Below are 24815 nucleotides of genomic sequence, written 5' to 3' on the forward strand. Positions count from 1 at the left end.
GCGTCCGAAAGCAGAATAGCTTCACATTGCTTTGAAACGAGATATAATTTAGTGCAAACAAAGAAGGTGGAGAAATAATTGCTGTGTAAGAAAATGTCAAGAACCCCTTGATGGAACGATTGTCATTCTGTGATTTCAGGGTATGAGCACCTTTGGAAGTGGAAGCCAGGCTAAGGTAGACCCCAAGGCATTTTGTGGCAACAGTGGAGAGGGAGAAACCAACACTCCGTGAACATGAGCCTCAAATCCCCAGCGTCTACTCCTCAGTTTGAGAGCAAAGGCAGCCATAGTATGTCTAGAAATGGAAGTTGTTATCTAGTCAGGCACACCCCTCATCCCAGAAGGGTCTGCCACATCAAAGGTAAGGTGACTGAGGTCCTAGAATGTGTCTCTTCTCTACACAGGCTACTTGGGGATTCAGGTGGGTAAACCCAGAGGTGCTGTTCAAAGCATTGAACCCATGCGGAGGCACAGGCACTGACTATGGTGACCAGATGCCAGGAGTGGAGCTAAAGCAGAGGCTGGCGGCACCCCCTGTTCTAGGTCTTCATGCTTGGATTACCCCATTATTAGGAAAGGGGCCACTTAGGGAGTTCAGGGAAGCAATGGCCAAATGGTATAAGATTATTTCAATATTTTAACAACTTGCGCAGCCATGCTAGCATCTGCATGCTAAATACCAGCCCTGAAGAAACAATATTTTATCCACCCCCCTTCTCTCTTCTTCCCTGCCTCCCTTCTTCCTTTCTTCTTTCCTTCCTTTCTTCCTCCCTCCCTCCATTCCTTCATCTTTTTCTCCTCCCATCTTTCCCTCTCTTTCTTTCACATTTTAAGATTTAGTTTCTGTAACACCATTTATTTATTTATTTATTTATTTATTTATTTATTTATTTATTTATTTAAATTCTTTATTGATTAAAGTATTACATACATCTCCTGCCCCCCCCCCCCCCATTGACTTCTCCTCGGCCATTCCCACGCCCCAGCACATGCCCTCACCCGGCTAGTGTCTGTGCCCATTGGTTATACTTATATGCATGCATACAAGTCCTTTGGTGGATCTCTTAACCCCCCTCCCCCAACTCCTTCCCTCCCCTGCCTTCCCTCTGAGGTTTGACAGTCTGTTCAATGCTTTTCTGTCTCTGGATCTATTTTTGTTCATCAGTTTATGTTGTTCATTATATTCCACAAATAAATGACATCATGTGATATTTATCTTTCTCCGACTGGCTGATTTGACTTAGCATAATGCTCTTCATGTCCATCCATGCTGTTGCAAATGATAAGAGTTCCTTCTTTTTACAGCAGCATAGTATTCTACTGTATAGATGTACCACCGGTTTTTTTGTTATTTTTTCTTTATTGATTAAGGTATTACATATGTGTCCTTATCCCTCTATTCCCCCCACTCCCTCCACTCATGCCCTCACCCCCCTGGTGTCTGTGTCCATTGGTTAGGCTTACATGCATTCATACAAGTCCTTTGGTTGATCTCTCCTCCTTACCCCCACCCTCCCTTACCTTCCCTCTGAGGTTTGACGGTCTGATCGATGCTTTTCTGTCTCTGGATCTGTTTTTGGTCATCAGTTTATGTTGTTCATTATATTCCACAAATGAGTAACATCATATGATATTTATCTTTCTCTGACTGGCTTAATTTGCTTAGCATAATGCTCTCGAGTTCCATCCATGCTGTTACAAATGGTAAGAATTCCTTACATTTTACCACAGTGTAGTATTCCATTGTGTACCACAGTTTTTTAATCCACTCGTCTACTGATGGGCACTTAGGCTGTTTCCAAATCTTAGCTATGGTGAATTGTGCTGCTACGAACATAGGGGTGCATATATCCTTTCTGATTGGTGTTTCTAGCTTCTAGGGATATACTCCTAGAAGTGGGATCACTGGGTCAAATGGAAGTTCCATTTTTAATTTTTTGAGGAAGCTCCATACTGTCTTCCACAGTGGCTGACCAGTCTGCATTCCCACCAGCAGTGCACGAGGGTTCCTTTTTCTCCGCATCCTCGCCAGCACTTGTTGTTTGTTGATGATAGCCATTCTGACAGGTGTGAGATGGTACCTCATTGTCGTTTTGATTTGCATCTCTCGGATTAGTGACTTTGAGCATGTTTTCATATGTCTCTTGGTCTTCTGTATGTCCTCTTTCAAAAAGTGTCTATTTAGGTCCTTTGCCCATTTTTTTATTGGATTATTTATCTTCCTTTTGTTAAGTTGTATGAGTTCCCTATAAATCTTGGAGATTAAATCCTTATCGAAGATAACATTGGCAAGTATGTTCTCCCATGCAGTGGGGCCTTCTTGTTGTTTTGTTGATGGTTTCTTTTGTTGTGCATTTATTTTTTCTCCTACCTCTATGGTTTCTCCTTCCCGGCTTATATTTTTGCTGATTCTGCAGTAAATGTTGGAGTTCCTCCACGGTGCAGTCGTTGACCATTTTCTCTCTCTAATTTACTGAGAGCCTTGTCAAATTTACCCATTCACAAGTTTCAAATACCCTCTGTAGGACAAATACTTTCAAATGTGTATCCTAGACTCAGACTCCTCTTCTAAACTTTAGACCTTTATATTTAATTGGCCACTTGACCTACATGTGAGACACTGGATGCTTCATGGGCACCTCGAATTTTGCTCTTTGAAATTGAACTGACTGCTCTTCTCTTTCATTTCAATTCCAGTTATGATTTCTAGAATTAGCAGATATAGCCTCAAAAGATTTCCAAAGAAAATTTTTTATTCAGTTGAACATATATTTCTGTGAACATATATGATTATGAGCAAGGCTTTGTGGTAGACATTATAGGGGATTTGAAGACATAAATGTCAGTCCCTTGCCAGCAGTTTTATATTGCAGTATAGACATGATAATTCAAGGGAGAAAGTAAAAAAAAGGGGAGGGGGATATATCCAGTACTTTCAAGCATTTAAAACCAGAAAAAAATTATATTCAGTTAAATACTTAGTAGTATTTGCCTTCATAGAAGAAGGAAGTTGCGATTAAAATGCAATGTTTTTCTCATGTGGGTTGCTAAAGACCTTGTTCTCAGTTTTTGCCATGACAATAGATTCCTAGGACGTTATGACTTCTTTATTTTAACATGTGTTTGCTTGCCCTTGGCTTTCACTTTCCTAATCTCCTTTAGGAATTCTGTGCTTCTCATCTGGGCTTTCCTCTTGCTCTACCCTCAAGTTCTGTCTTAATTTTCTCTGTGCTGCTCTCTGCCCTGGCCCATCCCCCTCATACCTTCTTACTTGGATGAGGGAGTTGGTTTTTTAACTGATCTCCCAATGTCAGGTAAGGCTTGCTGCACTTCTACTTGTACCATACAGCTGCACAAATGATTTTTTAATGAAATCACTTGCTCAAGGACACACAACTACTGGATGGCTGAGGTAGCTCTAAATTATGTTTAAAATATGTCAGTGGCTCTACAAAATATTTGGGTGTTATTAAAACTCCCTCCTTTCCTTCAAAAAGAATTTAGCACCCCCATGTGGCAGCCACTCCTTGAGAAACTGAAATGGTGGTGAGCAAAACAAGCACAGCTCCTCCTATTTTCAAGGAGCTCACAGTTGAGTGGAAGATATTTGATACTAATCAAATAAAAATATAGGTTGTCCTCCCAAAATGTATACACACTCTCTGAATAATTATAAAGGCAATTCGTTTTCAAAATTGAGCGATCAGCTGTTAACGTATGTATACATTTTTTGGGACACCCTGTATTTAGTCACAAGCTTCAACAGTTACTGTAGTACATGCTATAGTGCACCAACCACCTACCTAGGTCATGGTTTCAGGACCAAGGCACCCAACTACCCACCTGCCAGGTGTGTCAACAACTGATGGCTTACACTCAGCCCCTCTCTGGGAATTGCTCACAGCTGAAGGGAGCTCTCATGCACAATGGGAGTTTGACCAATGAGAGGTTGATAGGGGTTAGAAAGGCCTGACCCTCTTGCCTTGAGTTGAGGCACCTCCCCAGAGCCATCCACTGCTCCTTGCGGAACTGACTGAGGCCTCTATGGTATCCGTATTGCAGTTCAACTTTTGCCCAATCCTGCTTCACTGGCCTCCTTATACATGTTGTTCCCAAGAACACTCCCCAATAAATTTTCTTCACACAACTCTCCATCCCAGCTTCTATTTCCAGGGAACGTGATCCAAGACAATGCCTCTAAAAGAAAATAGGGTGGTACAGAAACTTGACTACCTCAAGGGGCAGCTGGTCTTTCTTGGGCCCAAGATTCCACTACCTAATTCTCCTGTATATTCAAGGAAGTAAATGAAACTCCCACCAAAATTGTTGCTAACCTCCTTCACTGCTGGATTGAATTTCATATTTCTGTGACTAGCTTTAAATCATTTAATATTGTCCCATTTGACTCTGACACCACTTTAATAATAGTCCATTTGACACTTTACACATTTTGATTCCTTCCTTTCCTCACAATCTACCTTACCCTACCTTACCCTGCCTCCTATTCCTAACTCCTTTCCTAACTCTTGGTTAGAAAGATGGAATCTAAGTTCTTTATAAAAATGAAAAAAAAATGTATGAATGAACAAGAAAAACAAAGTTGAAAAAAAATAGAGACCGAGGGGGGAAAGGCACACACACACACATCTTTTATAATTAAAGGAGGTAGACAGAAAATAGGATATTTTACATTAATTGTCTCTTTGTTAATGTTATATGCTTCATTTGATAAACAATTTTTCACTATGCATCTGGATCAACCACTAAACCTAGGTGTTTAAAATAAAATGATAAGAAGTAATGCTACCTTCGAAAATTGTATTCTCACTTCTATTTGGAACAAGTTACTATAAGTAAAGTTCGAAGTATTAGCTTAAATCAAAGCTTTGCATTTGGTTATGTTATCTATTCATTATTAACAAATAATCATAAAGCACCTACTTTGTGCCGGGCACCATTCTAGATACTGGAAATAGGGCAGAAAAGGAAACAAAAATCCATGCTTCACATAGTTTCTATTCTGGGGCAGCTCAGCCTAGTAGTGTGCAAACAGATACGACAGGTGACAAATGCTATGGGAAAAATAAAAGCAACGGGAGATAGAGTGTAATGGGCTGTATTGTCAGCAAAGACCTTTTTGATGTCATTTGAGCAGATAGATAAGAATGGTGTGGACCTACTGTACCAGAGGGAAATTCAGAAGAATGGCAAATATGAAACCACTATCGAGACCCTTCCTGTGAAACAAAGCAACCATCTACCATCATCTCTTATAATTCACCGATTAACATAGAGCAATGCCCTGCATGTCCCCATTCCCTAAGCTATCCAATTCGACATACATGACATAGTATTGTACTGAAAAGATGGCCTGTCTATAAATCAATATTGAGCCAAAAGCAAATAGCTATTACAGCAGAGGGAATGAACCCAGAACTCTGACATGAGAAAGGAGGTTTTGTACCACATTCACCTTCCTTCCTTCCCTCACAATCTACCTTACCCTGCCTCCTATTCCTAACTCCAACAGCTTTTCACCATCTGCCAGTACAAAAGAAGAGCCAATGTATGTCTTTTAGGATGCCTTTCTACATTGAGGCATTCTAGATGCTTTCAAAAAATCTCAATCTGGTGTTCATGAAGAAGGCTAACATAATCTCTCCTAGTCATTATCAAAACTTGGGAAATGAGAGGTCTATCTGGAATAGAGGCAGACCTACCCCACTTGACTCAGATCAAGATCAAAGATGTGGATCTGGTTCTCAGGCTAACAAGATGGCAGGCTATTTCAAGGAAGCATGTATTGCAAATATAATTTGCTACACTGATTTTCAAAGACTCGCAGTGGTTCATACAACTTACCCACATTTAAGAACATCTAATTGGGTGGGATATTAGTGATCACTCAAAAAACACTTGCCCCAAATCTAATTGGTGGTTTGGTCTTCTTGTCCTTACTACTCAGGCTTGAATAACATTCCTATCTGTACTGTGAAGGATGATGAGAACTCATTGTGGGATGTTGACCAGTTCAACCACTTAGAGACGACGGACAATATACCATTTGCCAAATGCAGTCACCCACCCAGCACTGCAGCCCTGGAGAGCCCAGTCAGAGGAGTCTCACCAGCCCCCAAAAGTGCCAATGTACATCCCCCACGGCCTCATTCTGGTGAGTCCCACTCAACTGATGAAATCTTTCCTGAGGCCTCCTGCAAACTATCAGGGAATGGTGGGGGTGAGTGGAAGGAAATCTATATGATTGCTAACATAGCTGCAGTGATTTTTAAACAGCCATGAAATCTTCTCACTGTGAAATAGGTTATTCATTATAAAAATGTTTTACCCCTCTAATTTCAATTCAGTAGTTCAAAAATGTTAATAAATATTATAATAATTATTCATTGTATCCAAGACATATTTGTGTGGTTCTAATCTCTAGTTTCTCCAAATTAGTTAAGAGATACCAAAAATGAATCTTTAGCCAGCATAGATGGGGAAACTACTTCAGACAAAAAGTGAGTTGGGGAAATGCAATAGGCAAGGAATTTCATGTTTACATCTTCCCCACTGAATGGCAAAGTCTGTGTTCTTGCCATTCTTGACATCTCCCCAGCTTCCAGCACAGTGCCTGGTCTTTCATAAACAATTCAATGAATTAATGTTTATTGAATTGAAATGAGGCAAGATTAATCAAAAGTATAGCATAAGGTGGTTCAGTGGTTGAGCATCGACCCATGAACCAGGAGATCACGGTTCAATTCCCAATCAGGTACATGCCCCGTTTGTGAACTCTATACCCAGTAAGGAGCATGGGGGTGGCAGCCATTCAATGATTCTTTCCCATCATGCTGTATCTCTCTCCCTCTCCCTTCCTCTCTGAAATAAACCAAAATATATTTTAAAAAGTACAGCATAATGATTATAGTTAACAATACTGTATTGCATATTTGAAAGTTAAAAGCTCTTTAAATTTCTCATCACAAGAAAAAATTGTAACTATGTGAAGTGATGGATATTAACTAAATGTATTGTGATAATCATTTTGCTATGAGATCATTATGTTGTACACCTTAAACTAATAAAAGAAAGGCACATATGGCAAAATCTAAAGATCAAGATAAAATAGAAGGAGTTTTGGATAGTAGAAATTATATCCTGTTCTCTTTCTCCTGCCCTGTATTACTAAAATTTGGGGGCACATGAAAATTATTTTGGTATAATATGGTAAAATATACACCTTTCAAAAGATAATAAGAGGGATCACTAACAGAGTACTTACTATATGATTCCATTCTAAGGTCTGCATGCTTGTTAACTCATTTCATCTTTTATTTAGGAGTTTCTCTTCTCACCTTCCCACCAGCAATGAAGAATCAAAGCTTACTTATTCCACCTTCTTATAGTGTCCCTTCTTATGCTGTAAAGTGTAGGAATTTAAAAATTATAATGTAGGAGTCCTATGATGGGAATTAGGTATTGCCATCTGGCAAAATTTATATCACAGATGTCCGGTTGAGGTCATCTTTTTGGTTTATGTCTGCTATCAAGTATGACTGGAGACAAAGATATTTTTGTTTTTTGCTACAACATCCCAGTGTTCAGATTCTGGATTTATAGGCGTCAAAAGGCAAAATCAGCCAATAAGATGGTTTTTGGATTGTAGCAGTGATCCAGTGCCTAATCTTTAGCCTCATGGATGTGGTGATAGCCACTGAAGTGGCCATGACCTCCTGACTCCCCTCCCTTCTGCCTGTGATAAGGCTGGGCTTCCTTGGGAGGCTAGGTGCACGATGTTGTTTTTGAAATGATTTATGAAGGGTCGAGACCAGAGTTCACTGATCCAGCCCTTCCAATGATATTAGAAACAACCAATTCCCTGTATTATTTTTGCTTAGAATAATTAGAGTGGTTTTTGTTTCCCACAAGAGTTCTCTTAATAGATTCACACCCATGACTTTGTTTTCCATACTCTAAGTAATGAATTCAGATACTATTGGGTATATACACAAATTTTTTTTCACCTTTAAAAGAATTGCTGTATTTACTATGGGTTTAGTAAAAAAGATAGCATCACATAAACAGGATATATCTTTAATTAATGCAAGGGAAAATTAAGCAAATGTTTAAGTAGTTTTAGGGTAATTTAGGGGGATTTAGTTAGATGACTGTATGGAATGGGTGGGGTTGAGAGACTGATGAAACAAGAAATCAAATAAAGAATCTAATTTTAACTCAGCATACATCTTCACTTTCTGTCCACAGAGCAAACAGCACACATACAATCTCTGTAATTAGAGAAAGTGACAGTTACATGAACAGGAACCAGAGAAAAAATTATTTTACACTGAAATATGTACTTTCAAAAACAGTTTACCCAGATCAAGAAAGCTCTCGCAATGTTTCTTTATATCATCTTCCTGGCTATAGAATTCATTTTATAATATAGATATGCTTTTATTATGTTATTGTAGTATAATTATACCTGTGAATTTTTTAATATTTATAAACAGATCCAGGGGTTGATCTTAATTGAAATTTAGAGATACTTCCATCTATTTCAGCAACTGACATATATGGCATGTGATAGGACAGTTTTTTTCAGTTTGATCTAAGTATATTTTCCCTCAATATCATTTCAGAGCCCTGTAGAAAAATCAAGGAGTGCTTCAAAACTTCCAGTGAGAATCCCTTAGTAATTAAAAAGGTAAAGAAACAACTATTTACAACTACCTATTTAGTTTTACTTTTATCATTCCCTCTTCTCTTTCTTCTTCATGTACTTTTCTGAAAAGATACCGTGTTTCACAATATTTTTTACAGCTTTATTTAAGCATAATTAACATGATGTAAAATGCACACACAGGGTGAGGCAGAAGTAGGTTTACAGTTTTTTTATAGAAAATAATACAATAAATAATATTATTAATAAATAATCATACAAGAATAAACTGTACTCACAGTTGTAAATCTATTTTTGCCTCATCTTATACTTAAAGTACACAATTTGATGATTTTTGATAAATATATATCCACACCATGGAAGCCTCCATAGCAATCAAAGTTTTCTCATGATCCCGGTCTTCCCATGGGCAAACACTAAAGATTTAGCATGCAATTTTTAGGATTTTATATAAATGAAATTATATACTGAGATTTCTTTTTTTAATATGTTTTCTTTAATTCAACATAATTATTTTAAGATTCATCCAAGTTGTTATCCTATATAATAAAAACCTAATATGCTAAGTGTCCAGTGGTCCAGTCGGCCGTTCAACCAATCAAAGCGTAATATGCTGTTTTTAATCTTTATTGTTGAGATTATTACAGATTTCCCTCTCCCCCTCCCCTCACCATAGCTCCCCTTCACCCGGTTCCCACCCCACCCCAGGCCCTTGCCACCCAGTTGTCTGTGTCCATTAGTACTGCATACATGCATATAAGATCTTCGTCTAATCTCTTCCCCTCTATATCCACTTCCCTCTGAGAATCGTCAGTTTGTTCCATTCCCATGCCCCTGATTCTATTCCATTCATCAGTTTATTCTGTTCATCAGATTTATTATTCATTTGATTTTTAGATTCACTTGTTGATAAATATGCATTTGTTGTCACTTTATTGTTCATAATTTTTTATCTTTACCTTCTTCTTCTTTCTTCTCCTCCTCTTCCTCCTCCTCCTCCTCCTCCTCCTCCTCCTCCTCCTCCTCCTCCTCCTTCTTCTTCTTCTTCTTCTTCAAGAATACCCTTCAGCATTTCATATAATACTGGTTTGGTGGTGATGAACTCCTTTAGCTTTTTTTTGTCTGTGAAGCTCTTTATCTGACCTTCAATTCTAAATGATAGCTTTGCTGTATAGAGTAATCTTGGTTGTAGGTTCTTCCTATTCATCACTTTGAATATTTCTTGCCACTCCCTCTGGCCTTCACAGTTTCTGTTGAGAAATCAGCTGAGAGTTGTATGGGTATTCCCTCGTAGGTAACTGACTGTTTTTTTCTTGCTGCTTTTAAGATTCTCTCTTTGTCTTTTTCCCTTGGCATTTTAATTATGATGTGTCTTGGGGTAGTCCTCTTTGAATTCCTCTTGTTTGGGGTTTTCTGTGCTTCCTGGATTTGTAAGTCTATTTCTTTCACCAGGTAGGTGAAGTTTTCTGTCATTATTTCTTCAAATAGGTTTTTAATATCTTGCTCTCTCTCTTCTTCTGGAACCCCCATAATTCAGATGTTGGTAAGCTTGAAGTTGTCCCAGAGGCTCCTTACACTATCTCCATATTTTTGGATTCTTTTTTCTTTTTGCTCTTCTGGTGGGGTGGTTTTTGCTTCCTTGTATTTCAAATCATTGACTCGATTCTTGGGATCCTCTAGTCTACTGTTGAATCCCTGTATATTATTCTTTATTTCAGTCAGTGTATGCTTAACTTCTGACTGGCCCTTTTCCTTTTTTTGGGGGGGGGGGGGCATTCTCACTAAGATCCTTGAAAGTCTCACTAAGTTCCTCAGAGGTTTCTAGATGATTCTTGAGTAACTTTATAACTGTGGTTTTGAACTCTACATCCAGTAGTTTTCTTTCTTCCATTTCTTCCATTTGTGGCATATTTCTTTGTCTCCATATTTTGGCTGCTTCCCTGTGTTTGTTTCTATGTATTGGGTAGAGCTGCTATGTCTCCTTGAGTTGATAGAGTGGCCTTTTGTAGTAGGTGTCCTATAGGGTCCAGTGGCTCAGCCTCCCCATTCACCTGAGGTGGACACTCTTGGTGCACCCCTTTGTGGGCTGTGTGCAGTCTTGTAGTTGAGCCTTCATTGCTTAGAGGAATTGACCTCCAGGCCAATTGGCTGTGGGGACCAGCTGCGAATACAATGGGAGAGCCGCTGTGCAGGAGACACCCTTATGGGGCAGGACTTGCTTCAGTGGGGCTTTGGTGCTCCCTGAGTCTGCCCTATGAGTGTGTCACTATGGATGTGAAGAGTTGTAATCTGGTATGATCTCACACTGATCATTGGGTACACTGGCTCTTGGATCTCCAAGGAGGTGCAAAGTCAGCCACTGCCTGTGGCCACCCAGCAGGAGCTACAGAGAGATCTGCAGATTCCTCCTCTTTGTATTGGCTTTGTAAGTGTCCATGCAAGGCTCAGCTGTGAAGCAAGGCAGGCTGGTGCTGGTGCCGACCTTGGGCCTTTAATTGATAGTTTTGACACTCCCTGACCCAGCTGCAGCTTGTTTGACAGGTTTTAGGCTGAGAAAGGACAGGCCATTCATATGCAAAAGCCACTGTGCACAGCTTGGGTGGGGTTGTAAATTGGGTGGGGTGGGATTTCAGGAAATCTCCAGGGCAGAGCAAACAGAAATGGCTGCACTGGATAGATCTCAGCATGGGAACAATGACCGCTGTGAGCACCTCCGTCTGAAAGAAAGCTACCCCCGCATTCTTGCCCTGATGACAGACAGTCCAGTTTTTCCCCATATGTGTCTGGGTCCCCCAGAGCCTCACCCAGCACTGGGTCACAGAGCAAGCGGGAGCCTGTAAATTCAGTTAGCAGTGCCAGGGACTTCTTTCCCCAGCTCTGGGACCCTGGGCTGGGGGTCTGGAGTGGGGCTGGGACTCCTTGCTCCTCCAGGTGACCTCCAAAGAGGTGATCTCCTTCCCGATTAAAAAAGCAGCACACTCGTGTGCCAGACCAGCCCATTCTGTGCCTCCGCACCTCCTACCAGTCTCAATGTTCTTTACCTCTCTAGTTGTAGTTCTTCCACTCAGCCAGCTTTCCCGTGGTTCTGGATGATAGTTGTTCTGTATTTTAGTTGTAATTTTCCCCCCATTTATTTATTTATTTATTTGTTTTTAATTTCTTTATTGGTTAACATATTACAAATGTGTCCTTATCCCCCCATTAACCCCCAACCCCGCCCCACCACCACCACCACCACCACTCATGTTCTCATCCCCCTGTTGTCCATGTCCATTGGTTTGGCTTATATGCATGCGTACAAGTCCTTTGTTGATCTCTTCCCCTTACCCCCACCCTCCCCTACTTTCCCTCTGGGGATTGATAGTCTGATCGCTGTTTCTCTGTCTTTGGATCTGTCTCTGTTCATCAGTCTATGTAGTTCTCTATATTCCACAAATGAGTGAGATCATGTGGTATTTATCTTTCTCTGACTGGCTAATTTCACTTAGCATAATGCTCTCCAGTTCCATCCATGCTGTTGCATATGGCAAGAGTTCCTTCTTTTTTACCGCAGCATAGTACTCCATTGTGTAGATATACCACAGTTTTTTAATCCACTCATCTGCTGTTGGGCACTTAGGCTGTTTCCAGATCTTAGCTATGGTGAATTGTGCTGCTATGAACATAGGGGTGCATATATCCTTTCTGATTGGTGTTTCTGGTTTCTTGGGATATATTCCTAGAAGTGGGATCACTGGGTCAAATGGGAGTTCCATTTTTAGTTTTTTGAGGTAGCTCCATACTGTTCTCCACAGTGGCTGCACCAGTCTGCATTCCCACCAGCAGTGCAGAAAGGTTCCTTTTTCTACACATCCTCTCCAACACTTGTTGTTTGTTGATTTGTTGATGATAGCCATTCCGACAGGTGTGAGATGATACTGCATGGTTGTTTTGATTTGCATCTCTCGTATAATTAGTGACTTTGAGCATGTTTTCATATGTCTTTCGGCCTTCTGTATGTCCTCTTTTGAAAAGTGTCTATCTAGGTCCGTTGCCCATTTTTGATTGGATTGTTTATCTTCCTATTGTTAAATTGCATGAGTTCCCTGTAAATGTTGGAGATTAAACCCTTATTGGTGATATTGGCAAATATGTTCTCCCATGTAGTGGGTCTTCTTGTTGTTTTGTTGATAGTTTCCTTTGCTGTGCAAAAGCTTTTTATTTTGATGTAGTCCCAGTTGTTTATTTTCTCTTTAGTTTCCATTGCCCTCGGAGCAGTATCAGAGAAGAAATTACTTTGGCATATGTTTGCGATTTCGCTGCCGGTGGATTCCTCTAGTATTTTTATGGTTTCCCGTCTTACGTTTAAGTCTTTTATCCATTTTGAGTTTATTTTTGTGTATGGTGTGAGTTGGTGATCTAGTTTCATCTTCTTGCATGTATCTGTCCAGTTTTCCCAACACCATTTATTGAAGAGACTGTCTTGACTCCATTGTATGCTCTTGCCTCCTTTGTCGAATATTAATTGGGCATAGTGGTTTGGGTCGATTTCTGGGTTCTCTATTCTATTCCATTGATCTATATGTCTGTTCTTGTGCCAGTACCATGCTGTTTTAAGAATAGTGGCTTTGTAATACAGCTTGATATCTGGTATTGAGATTCCACCTATTAGTTGTAATTTTGATGTGGTTGTGGGAGGCAGCAAGTACAGGCGTTTACCTATGCCGGCATCTTGGTTCCTCAGTGTTATCCTTTCTATATAATTTCAAATATATCATTTATAATTCTTATGTCCATGGTCATAAGGAATATTGCTTGCAGTTTATCTGTAATGTCTTCTACTGCTTTTTGTATCAGCATAATAATGCCTTCATAGAATAAGTTGGGAACTCTTCTTTAATATTCTGGGAGATTTTATGTAGAATTGGTATTATTTTTTACTTAAAAGTTTAGAAGAAATCTTCAGTGATGCCATCAGGGCTGGACTTTTCTTTGAGTAAAGATTTTTAAACTACAAATTTAATTTCTTATTTTCATAGATATAGGCTACTCAGGTCATCCATTTTTTCTTTAGTGAGTTTTGATAGATTACATTTTTTAAGAAATTTGTACATTTTCATCTAAGTTGTATTTTTTGATATAAAGTCATTCATATAATATCCTCTTAATGATTATATGATTTTTTTCTTCTTGAAGTATGTAGCCAGAGGTTTACGAGTTTTATTGATCTTCTTAAAGACTTAGCTTTTCATTTAATTGATGATCTCTATTGCTTTATTTTTCTGTTTTCATTTAATTGATTTTGGCTTGTAGCTATATAATATGAAGGTTTAGGTCATTGACGAGACTTTTTTCTTTCTAATATAATCATGTATTATTACAATTTTTCAATAAATATTGCCTTGGTGGCATCCCTAAAACTTTATTATTTTGAATTTTCCTTTTCATTCTGCTCAAGATACTTCCTAATTTCCTTTTTCATTTCTTCTTTTACCCATGAGTTACTTAAAATTGTTATCTAATTTCCAAACATTCAGGAATTGTTAAGATATCTTTATGTGCTTGATTTCTAGTTTAATTCCATTGTGGCCAGAGACTATACTTTTTCTGAAACCTTAAATTCCACAACCATTGCTTATTATAAATAAAGATGAAGCCTGATCCCTATGATGGGCTTATCAGAAAGATTTTTGGCAGTGAGCACCAGGGCTCCTGAGCTTTTCAAATTCACAGTGATGGGGATCAGCTGACTGTAGGGTCTAGTCATATTGTGTTAGGATGTCTTTGCTCTCCTTCTTGTAAGCCTCATTCACATATTTCTGTTAATAGGCCACTGGACTTTAGAGAAGAACGGGCTGATTGCAATAATTTGGGCAATGTGACCAACACCCTTTAGAGGGACATGAATGTCTACACCAGCTAATTGCTCTTAGCCCAGAATAATCTGAAAGTTTTTAAATTAATTGAGATTTGTTATATGTCCCAGAATATGGTTGATCTTGATATATGTTCTAGGTGTCCATGAAAAGGAATGTTCACTCTTCTGCTGTTGTTGGGTATAATGTAACATAAATATCAATTAGGTCAAATTGGTTGATATTCTCATTCAAGTCTTCAATGGCCTTACTGATTTGCTGTCTACTTTTTCTATCAATTATTGAGAGAGGTGTTGAAATCTCTGACTATTATTGTGGATTTCTTTTTTTTTTTTTCACTCCTATCATTTTTTTAAACAGGTCATATGAACCTTTTTTTTTTATTAGAAATATAACTATTTAGGTTTTTTATGTCCCCTTGATAAAATATACCTTTAATCATTACTAAATTACTGTCTTCAATCCTGATAATATTATTTGATTTGAAATTTATTTTGTTATAGAATTGTTCAGGTTTTCTGTTTCTTCTTGAATTGATTTTGGTAATATATTCTTTTACTAAAAATTATTTATTTCATATAAACGTTCAAATTTATCAACAATGTTATACATAATATCTTCATATTCTTTTTAAAATATCTTCAGGATATGTTATATGTACTCTTTTACATATCAGTTTTATTGATTCGTGTCTTTTTGTTGGTAAGTTTCAACAGTTTATCAATTTTATTACTATATCAAAGAATAAACGTTTGTGTTTTTTATCCTCTATATTATATATTTCTTTTCTAGTTTGTTGATTACTACTATATTTTTTCTCTTTCCATTCACATACTTATTGTTCCTTGTCTAGTTTCTTTTATCTTTCTAATGTATATATTTTAAAGCTATAAATTTCCCTCTGAGGATTGCTTTAGCTACTTTCATAATTGTGCTATGTAACATTTTCAGTAGTTAAAATTTTTTCTAATTTGCATTATATTTCTTCTTGAGTCACAGCTCAATTGCTGGATATTATGTATGAAAAATTATGTGTAGGAATCTGAAGCCCATGGTAAATGAATTTTCTTTGGGAGAGAATTTGTGTTTGTTTCTATAGGAACCCAAAGACCCTGTAAGCCTAAATCAATTTAAACCATGTTTAAACCTTGATCAATGACTATATTTCTTCAAGGGCTGTCACATTTATAGGTCACCTTCACTTTAAGAGTATAGCCCTTGGGTGGCTCCTGTCTGGGTCCTGAACTTTAAGTCCTATTATTCAGGACCTTTAGATCAAAAGGAAAGTTCTCATTCTCCAAGGTCAATGATTTAAGGGCAAAATGGATATTGCACTGGTTAGCTTCAAGTTTCTCACTTCCCTTTCACTTTTGACCTATTCATCTCTATTTAATTCACTCCTTGACATTGCTTTTTTGTTATTGTTGTTTTATTTTAACCTGCCTTGTAGTTATGCTTAGTGGGAGGGTTACTATTCCCCAAAACTAGAAGTCTACATAAGAAACTTAAACAAAAGAATGCATCTAAAACAATACAGCTTAATTTCACTAAACGTCAACAGTTAGACATTGCTCAATCAAGCCCAGTCATCATAGCCCCCAGCTGTTGACACATTCAGCCGCTAGTGTCTGTGTGTCTTTGTATATCACTTGCTTCTGAAGGTTAAAAAGCCTTTATTGGAATAGGCACACACATCCATACCTGCTTGGACTTTTTGCTCTTACAAACCTTTCTTTTCTTTTCTTTCTATTTTTTTTTTTTATGGCAAACAGTATAGTTTACCTCCCAACTCAAGAAAATAGACTTTCTATTTCCTTTTCCAACTAATCAAGGGAAACAATTAGGTTTTCTTCTCTAATCCTCCAGCTTTCAGCTGACATTTAGCAGAGTAAGGAGACAGCAGTTCACACTATCCACAGACACACCACAAAACCTCTTGACTAACTTTTCCAATCATAAAAGAGAAATACTCCCAACTCCACAGAAAATCTTACTATGTGTCATGAGTTTGTTCTTATCTGAAACAGCAATATAAATAAAATTTACACATTAAACATTTAAAAATTACTATGTTGATGTTCAACCAAGGGTTTTAAATGGTTTCACAAAAAGTAAATAATGTATTACTATTTGTTCTGTCTCCAAATGCAAATATTTGAAAATTAGATTTAAGGGAAAGTTAAAACTAACTCCTTTTTGCTTTTTTGTATGTTTCTCATTTAGCTACAATATTTCTGATTTGTTTTACATTTAATTTTTAAACAAAATATAAGTGGATGAAAATGCATATTTATTATATCTTTGATTTAGGAAAGTGAGGTAAAAAATCCACCCTCACCTCCCAAGGCATGCTCTACTACAGGCCCTTGTTCTTCAGAGGTGCTGAGTGCCAAGACTAACGCCAAGGAGAGCACCATATGCATACCAAACTACCTGGACCAGGAAATCAAAGTAAGGGGCAAGTTTATTTAATCTCCAACTTGGGTACAGCATGAACAAACAAGAATAATTCACATCTCTTAGCATCTTTAAAACTCTTGGGTTCCCCTTGGACAACTGAATTGATTTAAAACCACTTAGCCCGAAATCCAAGGCCTAATGCTATCTTGTAGTCTTACTTCTCCTTGAAATCCCATTACTCTTAAGAAAACAGTGTTTGACAGCTGTTAGTTTGTTTTCTGTATCTATGAGTCTGTCCCGATTTTGTTTGTTTGCAGTGGTTCTCAACCTGTGGGTCGCGAGCCCTTTGGTGGTCAAACGACCCTTTCACAAGGGTCGCCTAAGACCATCCTGTACATAGATATTTACATTATGATTCAGAACATTAGCAACATTACAGTTATGAAGTAGCAACGGAAATAATTTTATGGTTGGGTCACAACATGAGGAACTGTATTTAAAGGGCCAGGAGGTTGAGAACCACTGGTTTAAGGTGAAGGATTTTAAAAACCTCATAGACAACAGTAAAACCAGAGGAAAAGGGGGTAGAAGAGGATAAAGGGGCACCAAATGGTGACAAAAGGAGACTTGACTTTGGGGGGTGAACACACAATACAATATACAATGATGTATTATAGAATTTTACACCTGAAACCTATATAGTTTTATTAACGAATGGCACTCCAATCCAATAAAAATTAAAAACAAAACAAGACAAAACAAAACCCCCCACAGCATTTGGTTTAGACATAATGAAAGGCTTGGCATTTGCCAAACAAGCTTGGTCCTATGTTTCCTATGTTTCCCTTCTTTAGATCCCAGGGTAGCTTCCACCTTACCTCACTGTAGGACTCACTACAATGAATTAAGGGCCAAAATATTGTAATGATAACTCTGACAGAATTTTAAAATAAGTATCAGTAGTAGCAATTGCAAATTAACAGGGCATGTTGTAAGGCAAGCATGTCAAATTCAAAAGCTAACTTGGAACAAATAAACAAGGTTTAAGTTTATGTGGGCCGCAAAAAAAACAAAACAAAAGCTTCGATTTTCATAGAAATGTAGGTTTGTTTCAAAAAGTATAGTATAAAAAAGAACAAGAGCAATGATAAAATTAATGTTTTCTTCCTGACACTTGGAATTTCTTCTCTGCTACCATCTTTCCTACTTTGGGGGAAATCTTGTTCGCCGTGATTACTTCCAAAACTGACCCAAGGTGAATGTCAGTAATTCTGGGTCTGACAGGAGACTTATTTTCTTTCATAACTCTAAACAACTGCTCACACCGTTATATTGGCTAGGCTGCAAAAATATTCATTGTGGGCTGCGTGCGGCCCACGGGCTGTGAGTTTGACATGCTTGTAAGGGTTGTTATTGAATAATCCTGATAAGGACCTACGTTAACAGTAAAGGATAATGATGTCAGGTTTGGGGGATGCTGAAGTAGCTGGAAATTAAGATCCTGAGGAAAAGGGGTCTGTGGAGAGAATGAGCTCCAAAAATCTGCCTAGGGTTGCACGAGTCTTTAGTCCAGTATAAGCTGCGCCTGCAGAGGAGGAGATTCTGAAAACTGGCAGAAGAGGCTGATGAGAGGCAGCACGTTGCTTAGAGAAGCTGGACTTCTGACCTGCCAGATTGAAGAGACCTTGTTGAACACACCAGGAATTCAGTTGAGACCCCAGAAAGATCAAACCTCATAAAACCAATAGGGTATTCTAGCCCCACAGTAGGGGCTACGATGGACCTACATTCCCAAATCCTAAAATCAAATTTCAACAGATGAAACTCACCTGCCAATATATTTACTACCTTCTGTAACAAAACTCAGTGAAAAGAAGGGAGAGCATATTCCACTCCCTCTCACTAAAAGGATGCTTATATTCTTTCAAAGTTGATCAATGAGTAAATTATGAATTAAAGAAGCTGGGAGTAATACACAATCACCATATTGATGAAAATACCATTAGAGGCGGAGTGGCCCAGAGGGTACAAAGGGTTCTTCTTCCTATTTTTGCCATAGCTATTGATTTATTGTAAAATTAGGAGCAAATTTAATTTGCTGTCTTCAGGATGTGACATTACTGAGGACAAGAATCTTAATAATATAACAAAGCTCAATATAAAGCAGTGGATTTTTCTGCCCTTTAACTTCAATTCTGTATCTCCAGTATCTAGATCAATGGCAGACACTAATATTTGTTGAGTTAATAGCATTTAAAAAAAATATTTCAGGCAGAGAAACTAGGAAAAAAGATGCTGCAGTATCTCCAGGAAAAATTGATGATGGGTGAGACTGGGTTGTCAAGGCTGTGCCGATAGAGAGAAATGGAAATATCTGAGAAGTGTTTAGAAGGAAGAGTTTACTGCGCTTGTTTGGCATTGTCCAGGATGAATCCCAGGCTGTGCCTTGGACATACACTCATATATGCTCCTGCTGTGCACTGAGACAGGGGAACCGGGAGGAACAGCGAGTTCAGTGCAGGTTTTAGGGAGGGAAAGATGGAGATTTAGTTTTAGATATTTTGTGCAAAGTAACTATAGTACAGCTAAATGGATACATCTAGTAGACTGATGGTCACATAGGACTGAAGTTAAGGAGAGAGGCATGAATTTCAGATATGTCTAAATTCTAACAGCAGATGGAGTTTAGGGCCAAACTGGAAATATCATGAGCTTAATACTTTGCACTTTAATACTTATTATAGTCCATTGTATTAGAATTCATTATTTCATATATTAATCTCCTCTATCATCCACACTTCAGCCCTTACCTCCTGATAAAAACTGTCAAAGAAGGATTCTGATTTACAAATGGGAATTAGATTCCTATCCCATTGGACCAATCACTATTCAGGGAACTGAAGAACAATGATGAATCCAGCTCGATTCACCCCTGTAGAGAGGAACAGGCAGTACAGAGGGGACAGTGCTGTGACTGGAAGGTCCCACTTAGAACCCCATGGTGCAAAGGGAAAGGATCAATTCCCCAAAAGAAGAAAAACAAATGTCTCCTCCAGATGATGCTGGTAATGAACAGACAAAACAAGGGAAACCGCATCCTGTAACCTAAACTATTACTACCTGTATTGGAAGTGCTGTTTCTTTAAAGATTCTGCTGGCTCCCAAGCTAAAATCCCAGTTGATTTAATTGAACACTGTGTACATAGTGACATCTGGGAGGATGAGACTGTGGAGAAAGTAAAGGGAACTTTATAAGCCTTGTGCCATTTATTTGCTCACCATGTAATTCTAATATTCTGTATCAGATTCTGGCAAAGCTCTGTAACATTTTACATACTGATTCTCTGGCCGAAGTTCTACAGTGGCTGCTTCACGCAAGTTCAAAAGGTGAGATTAACACAGAGCATGTTTCTCCCTTTGGTATGGATGGCAGTAGCGTAGCTGTCCAAGATCCAGATTCTAACAGCTCTGCCAATTCCCCACCCAAACCATCTCCTAGCCTCCTTTAGGCCCTTCTTGGCCTAGTCCATGAAAACACATGCCAGTCTTAATGGGACAACCATAAATAGCATAGAGCAGCTATCCTCACACCTAGCTGGTCATCAGACTGACAGAGGCCAAACATCTGAGGTGGGTAAAACCTGAGAATCTGCATTTCTAAGAAGTCCCCGCGGATGATGTCAATAATGCTGGTCTGGGACAACTATTTGAGAACCATTGCACTAATCAAAGTTCGGAAATACCAATGTGCCAAAACAGAGTAATATTTTAAGTGGGAGCATTTGGGAAATAGTTCCTTATCCCAGGAATTCAAGACTACTTGGCAGGCAATTGAGAAGTATTTGGGGGTAAGAAGTCTCTAGTTATTCTCTATTATATTTCCTTTTTACGACTGTAACACAAAATTACACAAGAAATAAGTGCTTATTGTTAGGGGACGGGGAGGAGCCAGAAAAAAAATAAAAGAAGACCAATAATAATAAATAAAACTATCACAGGCATCATTTCAGTGAACAATGTATTTCTTTCTAGATATGCTTGTAACTATGATTTAACTATCCATCTGTAGGATCACATTATACTTATTATTTTTAGAGGTATACTTTTTCTTTTTTTTTTCTTTTTTCATGTGGCAGTGGCCTGTAAGGCTGAGATTTGTACTCAATATTTGAAAACTAGTCCACTGCCATTCATGGGCAATCCCTCAGCAAGTTAACTACTCTGGGCACTGCAGTACCCCAGGTCATCAGAAAGTAGGTTGTTGTAAACCAACCTCTCTGCAGAAATGTTGATTCAAACATAGGGGCCCATCCAGAAAACAGATCAGCAGCCTTTACACCGGCGTGCTGGGTAAGAAAAGTAGTTCAATGTGTCTCTAGACAGTGATCGCTACAACCTTCATGCCGCTCTCACCCCTTTTGTTAAATCAGAGAAAGAGTGGGTCTCAGCTTTGATTCATGCTGAGCTGTCTGAGATAAACTTGTTGACTCGCCCTCTGAGAAGAAGCGTCTCCGCGGAACCAGCAGCGGTGACTGGGAAGCTAACCAAAGTTAAATCTCCTTCATATTCACCTGTGAAATCAAAAGTGCAGACCAGACCTGGAGAAGGACATCAACTGACCAGGTAATTAGACACCCTGGCCACGTAGAGGGCATATGTACATGAAGACTTTGAATTCTCTTTTCATTATATTTAGAAACATGCTGAGTTTTTAAGACTCCTCTTTATCCAGTAAATGACAACAATGTGTATTTAGTTTTGTAGGTTTTTTTCACTTTCATAAATGTAATGAAAATCACTCTAAATACTATTTTTAATACATATATTTTATTGATTTTAGAAAGGAAGGGAGAGAGAGAGAGAGAGAGAAACATCAATGATGAGAGAGAATCATTGCTCGGCTGCCTCCTGCACGCCCCCTACTGGGGATCGAGCCTGCAACCCAGGCATGTGCCTTGATCAAACCTGGAACCCTTCAGTCCGCAGGCCAATGCTCTATCCATTGAGCCAAACCAGCTAGGGCTAAATACTATTTTTCAGAGCATTTTTGCAGAGGCTAGGTCTTCCTTACCCAATAACCTTTCTTTTTGAGCAAACTTTTCTTTCCTCTAAGGCAAGCATGTCAAACTCAAAGGCTAACAGAAGCCAAATAAAAGAGGCATGCGGCCCATGGGCTGCGAGTTTGACATACTTGCTCTAAGGGCAAGAGTAGCCACCCAAAATCTAAGAAAATATAGTATATTTTTTTAGTTTACTTAAAAATAAAAGCTATAAAGAAAATCTAAATTGTATTGTTATTGTATAGCTTGTTAAATGCTCACTTTTTTGTCATAGAGGCATCACTTTTTTGTATAAACAATGGAAGGTTAAAGTACATTGCTTCACTTGATTATCTTTGACATACTCCTGGGGGTTGTCAGAGGGAAAAATAACTATTAAGGGGATTGGGAAATATTTCAATTGAAATTCTTTCTAAATCTTATAATTTCAATGACAAAAGAAAATGCATCTTTGTGTATAACATCATGATGAAAGAATGCGGTAAGATGTTATTTAAGCTGGGGGAGAGAGAATCTGGTTGCTTTAAAATTAAAAGTTGAATAAAACTTAAATTCAGAGACAGTAAATATTCAAAACACATAATAGGTCACTTTAAAAAGCATTCAGACAGAGGAGGATTTTGTAGCATTGCAATTTGTCTCCACCTTAGTTTCATAAAATTAGAAATCGGCATGCCCTGACCGGTGTTGCTAAATGGTTAGAGCACTGTCCCAGACACTGAAGACTGGTGGGTTCAACTCCTGGTCAGGGTATTCAATCACATATGGGAGGCAACTGATTAACAGATGTTTCTCTCTCTCTCTCTCTCTCTCTTTCTCTCTCTCTCTCTCCCTTCCTCCCTCCCTCTTTCCCTCCCTCCCTCATCAATAAAAAAAAAAAAACTTCTCAGGTGAGGACTAAAAGAAAAAAATTAGAAACTGGGAGGTTGTCAGGGTCAGTCTCTCTACCTTAGTATGATGTACTAGTTTAGATATTTACCCAAAGTCAGAAGAATTTTTCATTGGAAAATACATTTAATACTATCTACTTTGAAACACAAAGAATTGGAATAGGCTATTTAAGACAACATTACTTAGCTTATATGATGATAATGCACCCTATAGAAAATACTTATTATACTTATTTGTATCTGTGAATTTCATTTTCTTTTTCTCCAATTGATTTAGAGTGTCAAGTCAAGGATCTGAAGAAAATAAGGTGGTACCAAAAGGTTAAGTACAGTTTGTGATAATTACTGAATTGTTATAAGGAGACTAGTAAGTATCTCACTAGTAAACTACAATAGTGACTTCCAGCTACTCTAAGGGGCAGCATCTGCTGAACTTCTCATAGAGATACATTTGACATAAATTTGTTTTGAAAGGTTAAGTGCCTCAGGGACAGACACTCTTTGAGAAGCAAGACACAGGGAACTCTAGGTGACAGGAGGAGCCCTGGATTGACTTAACAAAAAGACAATGATCTCAGAGTTTTGGTTCTTCACAGCTTAACTGTCATTGAGCCAAATGATTTTCACTAGACACAAAGTCAACCAGAGAAAACAGTAAAATGGCAATCAGCCAGCAGATGCCCCATGAGATAGCTGGTATATGAAAGAGAGGAGCAGTTTTGTGTCCCTCCCAGAAGCCCAGCCCCAGACTATGATTTGGACCACGAAAACTCAAGAAGTGTGGAAAGACCTACATTGATCCAAAATAGCCCCACTGAAATATCCTTGTGGGATTGGTAGCTCCTAGCCTTAAAAATAAGCACAGTAACAATGACCATAGAGCAATAGCTATAAACTGTCTACTAGCCTCAAACAAAAGTCTGCCTTATTATTTTTACAAGTTCCCCTTAAACCAGGAATGACGTGGTAATTAATTAGAATTCCTGGAGGTCACTCTAGATGCTAGCGGGTTCTGTTGGAGTTAACCAACCCAAAAGGGGCTCTATCTGCTAATAGGCAATAATAAGTGTAATTTAGAAGTTAGAAAATATCCCCTTATTCTGACATGCCAAGGATTGTCTATTGTATCTGTCTTCTATAAAACTCTTCACCGCAGGACTACAAAATCCTGATAGTGATGTTTCTATTATTCAGTTTTATGTTTTACCTGTAGGTCCCAAATCTATTTTACCCTGTATAGATATCTGGAAAACTTTTGTATAAGAATCCCTAAATCATACACCTTTGTGCCCAGTGTTGATATTTAGCATCTCCCCAAATCCTTATTCTTCCTTGGATGTGACTGTGTAGGCCTTATAGAGGTCTCATGAGTGCAAATAAGTTGTTTTAACAAACTTGTCCATTTTTTGTCTATCAAGACAATAGATCCTTCTCCTTTTTCTCATTAGTCCCATGATGCCCATCAAAAGCCCTAATTTATTCTTATCAAAGTAATGTTTAATTCTAAGAGCAAAGAACATACCTACATGCAATAGAACAAATAACTCATTCAAGGTGAGCAGATGATACAAAAGATGAGAATAGATTATTCTATGAATTTGGAGCGTATCTGGTTCACCTAAACTTCATATAGATTTTTTGTATGTTATTTGCTACTAAAACATGGCAGAAGTTGTGTCCCATGTCTCAATTATGATCTTATTTCGATTTTTTTTCTATTTTAGAGGCTGAGCACAAACCTGCAATGTTTATAAGAAGAAATAAGATGACAATCCCAGTTACAGAATATTTCAGCAAATCAAACTCTCCTCCCAGGCCTAAAACTCAGGAGAGCATATCAACAAAACCAATGTCAGCAAGGAGTATACACCCAGAATACAATCTCCCTCCCCAGAGAACATTTTCTCCTTTAACATACCAAAGGTAG

At 38.3% G+C, this 24815-nt stretch overlaps 1 protein-coding gene across 1 annotated transcript; it reads left to right on the forward strand.

Annotated features, from left to right (window-relative positions):
* Positions 1–234: 234 nt before the first annotated feature.
* Positions 235–24815, forward strand: CUNH4orf17 (chromosome unknown C4orf17 homolog). Its single transcript, XM_036340520.1, has 8 exons — positions 235–361; positions 5966–6172; positions 8643–8707; positions 16849–16989; positions 20244–20325; positions 21369–21561; positions 23166–23209; positions 24613–24815. The coding sequence occupies exons 1-8, from the start codon at positions 235–237 to the stop codon at positions 24813–24815; spliced, it is 1062 nt and encodes a 353-aa protein (XP_036196413.1).

Source organism: Myotis myotis, unplaced genomic scaffold (genome assembly GCF_014108235.1).
Source record: "Myotis myotis isolate mMyoMyo1 unplaced genomic scaffold, mMyoMyo1.p scaffold_m19_p_1, whole genome shotgun sequence".
NCBI classification, from domain to species: domain Eukaryota; kingdom Metazoa; phylum Chordata; class Mammalia; order Chiroptera; family Vespertilionidae; genus Myotis; species Myotis myotis.

Coding starts and splice junctions, on each gene's coding strand:
- CUNH4orf17 (XM_036340520.1), top strand. CDS start 235: ATGAGCCTCAAATCCCCAGCGTCTACTCCTCAGTTTGAGAGCAAAGGC. Junction 21,562..23,165: donor GAAGGACATCAACTGACCAG/GTAATTAGACAC, acceptor CAATTGATTTAG/AGTGTCAAGTCAAGGATCTG. Junction 23,210..24,612: donor AAATAAGGTGGTACCAAAAG/GTTAAGTACAGT, acceptor TTTCTATTTTAG/AGGCTGAGCACAAACCTGCA.